Consider the following 4,735-nt stretch of genomic DNA (forward strand, 5'->3'; position numbering starts at 1 on the left):
TGGGAAGACGGGGCGGGGGGGGGGGGGGGGGGGGAATCTCTTTAAAAGGAGCCGCAGATGTCAGTGAAACCTAATAGTTGGTCTAATCCTTCCCCATTCCATTAAAGACAATACATTTATGGGTGTTTTTTTTTTTGGCTGGTCATACATTTTTATTGCTTTTGTATAAGCCTGGATGAACTTCAGTGAACCTATAAAGAACTCTTGGAGGATCCCCTCTCTGATTCTTGGGGATGTTGAGTGTAAGGCTGCAAATGACACTTTTTGTTTTGTGGCTGCCATGCAGGGATGTTTGACTTCTAGACTCTGAGCAGCATAAAGTAGTGTTCTGGGTGCCTGAAAAGAACTCTCCACTTTTGTGCAATAGACTAATGTCTGTATGCATGCTGCAGCGTGGCACTTGGGGACAGGGCCCATGCCAGGACAAGGGTACAAGATGCCTGAATTGATCGTAGATGACGATCTCTGCATAATTCACATGTTTACACTTTCCTCTTATGATGGATAGAGCATATGCAGTGGTACCTCGGTTCACGAACGCTTCTGTTTGCGAACAGGAAGTTCAAAAACTGTTGCTTCCGTTCGCGAACTCCGCTACGGGTGGCGAACACGACCGCAGCCATTTCCCCTGCTCTGACACATGGTCATCAGAATTGCGTAACGAATTAAGTTTGTGAACCGAGGTGCCACTGTATTTGCAGGGTAGTCCTTTTAATAGGGCAGGTGATGTTTGAGCATAATGGAGATATGGGATTTTGCCAAGTTTGGCAGAAACTGGCCAGTATAATGAAGCATCCACTCTGCAATAAATATTGTGTAAATACAAACGGCATGTGTATGGTTACCTAAATCTTGGTGTGCTTTGTGCATGTCTTCCAGATCTAAGCGTAATCCAGTGTAAAATTCCTGTAGTAAAGAGCAGTTACTGTGGCTTTCCCTTTGTGCTGGGTGACTGGTTTTGTATCCACCCCCCTCATGTAGTTTTCTGCAGGCAGCCTGTAGTGGGTGCTGTGCACCTCTGCTGTCTGCACAGGCTATGTACAGTTATGATGTCACTACTTTTACAAGGTAGTACAGGCTTTGCAAAGGCATTTGGTGTACACAAAGCAGATTTGTCTTTTTGTGGCTATTGAGGAATATACTTTTTATCAAGTTTTTGTGCCCAGTGTTTTACTTTTAAACGACGCTGCAAATGATTGTTTTCTTATGAAATTGTGTAATTTACACCTATTCTTTATTCCATTTTCAGGTAGCCCCAAATGGACCAGCCTGGTGCTGGTGGCTTCTAGCTGTATTGCCTGTGGATCCTCGGTATCAGCTCTCTGTTCTGTCCATGAGCTCACTAAAGGATCGTCTCCTGAAAATCCAGCACATATTGACTTATTTTTCCAGAGACCAGTCCAAATGACTAACCGCCTGGAGCTTCCTGAAAACCTACCCAGCCCTGACTGTGATCACAGCTGCAGTTTTTGCTGTCTTTGCACATTTGACCTTTGCTTGAGCCAATTGGACTATTGTGGATCTCCACCAGATGGAACTACATGTATAAAAGACAAGTGTGAAATAACCGAATGCTTTTTGGTTACAAAACTTGTATTGCACTATGTATAAAGTTGTTTTTTTATTTTTAAATGATGTAAATTAACTTAGTTTATTTTGAATCGATGATGCTTCCAAGTGTGTCCTTATTTGCTGCTTTCAGTCCATGATGTTATTGTGAATGGAGATTCTTCTCTCCCCGGCTCTGTTTTCTGATTTATCTATGCAGTATTTGTGTCTTCGCTGTTGTTGGTTTGCATCTCTTAAAGGATATTGCGCATGTTTGTCATTTTTTACATTTGTGGCAATATTAAAACAGAAAATGAATTGGAAACTTAACAGGTTTGTCTTCTCGATGCTAAAATGTGAACAGGTAAATGGTCAATTCTTAAGCAGCCGTGCGTTGGTTTACACAAGTTGTAATTAATCGTATGGTACAAAGAAATCATGTTCTTTACACCCTTGTAACCGAGTTCAGATCGGACCCATCATCTGCAGAAAGTGAGTCATTTAGCAGGCCGAGCTGGTATTTCAGTCTGTCTTTTTAAGAGGTACTAGCAATATGACTGACCTAAAATTTAAGGCCCTTTTCACACGGGCTGATCAGGAGGGGGATCCATGAACGGATCCCTTCCTGATCGGTGCAGTACGGATCGGGCGTCACCGCTGTGATGAAAGAATAAAACTGAAATAATTGAACCCCAGGTTGGTCTATAGGGAATCGGATCTAAATGAGTGTCTGTTTTACATCCGGCTATCCGGATGTAAATCTGGCACATCCGGACCAGGAAATGCATCTCTTTTCCGTTTTGTATTTCCGGAGCTGGCCCAAGTTGGGGATAACAGCGTGTAGACGGACGCCGGTCTGTTTAGACCCAGCTGCCCATAGACTTACATTGGGTATCCGCCTAAAAGATTGACTGACCGACCCGATCGGACCGCCTGTGTGAAAGAGGCCTAAGGCTTTAGACATTGCATTGTGTTCAGGCTCTATCAGCAGACATTCAGAGGGGCCTGCATTTTCTGCAGTCTCCTCTGGATTGCTACGTGAAGCAGTCACATGTGCCATTGTGTAACACGCATTGCATTAAGGAAGCCCATTCATCCAGAATGTGCATTATTATACTTGTGCATTGTGGTGCCATGTAAATGAATGAGTGCCATGTCTTGGGGTAACATGCACATAGCATGAAGCCAGCGTATGGATTTTTATACACTGGCATCTATTATGGTGCTGATGTGCCTGTGAAGCTTTTTTTTTTTTTTTTTTTTTTTTTTTTTTTTTTATTTTTTTTTTTTTTTTTTTTTGATTGATTGAAATGGAATGCATGGAGCAGTGTTATTGGATAAATGTAGATCATTTATTTATTTTGGGCAACATTGCATGTAGTGCTGTGTTTTTGTTTTTTTTTTAAAGTGGCTATAAACCCAATTGCCGAAATCTATAAGCTTTAGATGGTAATGTCCTTCTACACTAATACCTGGTGATCCTGCCGTGATGGTCCTTGTTTGCGCACTTCCTGCTATGAGGGCCAGATTGTACTCCTGTTACACTCTCTCAGCAGTACGGTTTGGCAACTCTGGTGGTGACTACAGGTGGCCACATTGGTTCACTGGTGTCACTATCCGAAAACCTGTCCCAGGCAATGATGTGCAGCTGGTACATGTAGACAAGAAGCGGCGGAGAGAAACTGCAGGAAAGCAGCAGCAAGAGGGGAAAAAAAGGTTAGCACTTGTGCAGTTAGGTTTTAGCTCTACTTAAATTGCTTCTATCCTCCCGTGACACATCTCCAGTCTGTTACCCGAGAATGTAAAAGCACGCTTGGATGGAAATGTTCCCAGTCTGATAGTGTATGGAAGTCAGAGAACCTCCTTTCCAAGGGTAAGACGCAGCTTTTGTTCACATTGTTTCTAGACCATTGAAAAGCAGGTCAAAATGAGATCTGGGAGCTGCATCGCTGACCCGTTTTATTCTTCGGGGCTTATGTCCTAGGACTGTCAGTGACTGATAGCCAGTGGCACACCTGATATGCACATGCCTGTTCTAGATCCGGGACTCACTAAATATGAAGCAAGGATAATGTCCTTGGAGCATGCACCTTTTTTAAATACAGGTTTGCAACAGCAGCTGTAGTATTCTAAATCTGCCAGGTTCCCTTTTAATGGTGGTCTTAAGGTGCCCATACACCTTACAACCTTCGCACGACTTTCATCCTGCGATGGTTGTAAGGTAATTAAAAGCTCGTACGATCTGCCCATCTTGGACAGGCAGATCGTACTTGCGATCATCGCAAGCCCTCCCCCTGAGGGGCCGGCTTCCAATGCTGAGCGGGCAGTGTGCGCTTGCGGCATTTGTCTCCCGAGAACGCCACTAACCCGACGAATCATATGATTCTCGGCTGGTTTTCAAGCCTGCTCCGGAGACCAAAGACGTGCGACCGTACAGTAGAAGAGGTTGCACGCCTTCCATACACCTGCCGATTATCGTACGAATTCCAGGATCACCTGCGATATCGTACGATAATCGGCAGGCGTATGGGCACCTTTTTATAGATGATCATGATCGCAGCCCAAATTTAGCACTGCCTGTAAGATCACACCATTTTGGGCTTCTGTAGGGGGTGGGGGGGCGACTAATAGCTGGTATGGGAGGTATCTCTGCATCAGAACTGCTAATTCCCCTTTCTGAGGAGCAAAAGAAGGGGCTCTGTGCAACATTTCTGTACCTTGCAAGGTATGCTGTGGTGGGTTCATGTAAACAATCTGAAGTTTGCAGAGTAATCTGAAAGAAGATTAGTGTTTTATTTAGATGACGTTATACGTTATTTTCAGAGAAGACAATCGGGCTTCATCAAAGAGACACATATGAGGTGTACACCTGGATTCAGAAGGCTCATGCAGTTAGGGAAAATCCTACTGTGCACCTTTTTATACTGCGCCAACATTTTGTGAATGTTTATGGAATACCTTTTGAATGTCGATCACCAGCATGACAAAAACACATGGGTCAGTGCAAATCCATTTATAATTAGCACTGACCCATGTGTTTTTGTCATGCTGGTGACAGCTACAGTCAAGTTGTCTCTGTGTGTGGCACCATCCGCTGTCATTTCAGCACCCATGTAACTTTTTGGGGATTTCTGGTAAGGAGTGCTACAGGATTTGGGATGTTTGTTTATGGAATACGGGTACACGT

The 4,735-nt window shown here is 43.9% G+C and overlaps 1 protein-coding gene across 1 annotated transcript in view; it reads left to right on the top strand.

The window, feature by feature from the left end:
- LONRF1 (LON peptidase N-terminal domain and ring finger 1) overlaps positions 1 to 1,923 on the top strand; it is a 16,469-nt gene extending 14,546 nt beyond the window's left edge. Inside the window, exon 12 of the mRNA XM_018565849.1 lies at positions 1,250 to 1,923. Coding sequence (XP_018421351.1) covers positions 1,250 to 1,408 — 159 coding nt within the window. The 3' untranslated portion in view covers positions 1,409 to 1,923. The remainder of the gene's footprint in view (positions 1 to 1,249) is intronic.
- The last annotated feature ends 2,812 nt before the right edge of the window (positions 1,924 to 4,735 follow it).

Source organism: Nanorana parkeri, unplaced genomic scaffold (assembly GCF_000935625.1).
Source record: "Nanorana parkeri isolate BGI_ZX_2015 unplaced genomic scaffold, ASM93562v1 scaffold892, whole genome shotgun sequence".
Taxonomy (NCBI): domain Eukaryota; kingdom Metazoa; phylum Chordata; class Amphibia; order Anura; family Dicroglossidae; genus Nanorana; species Nanorana parkeri.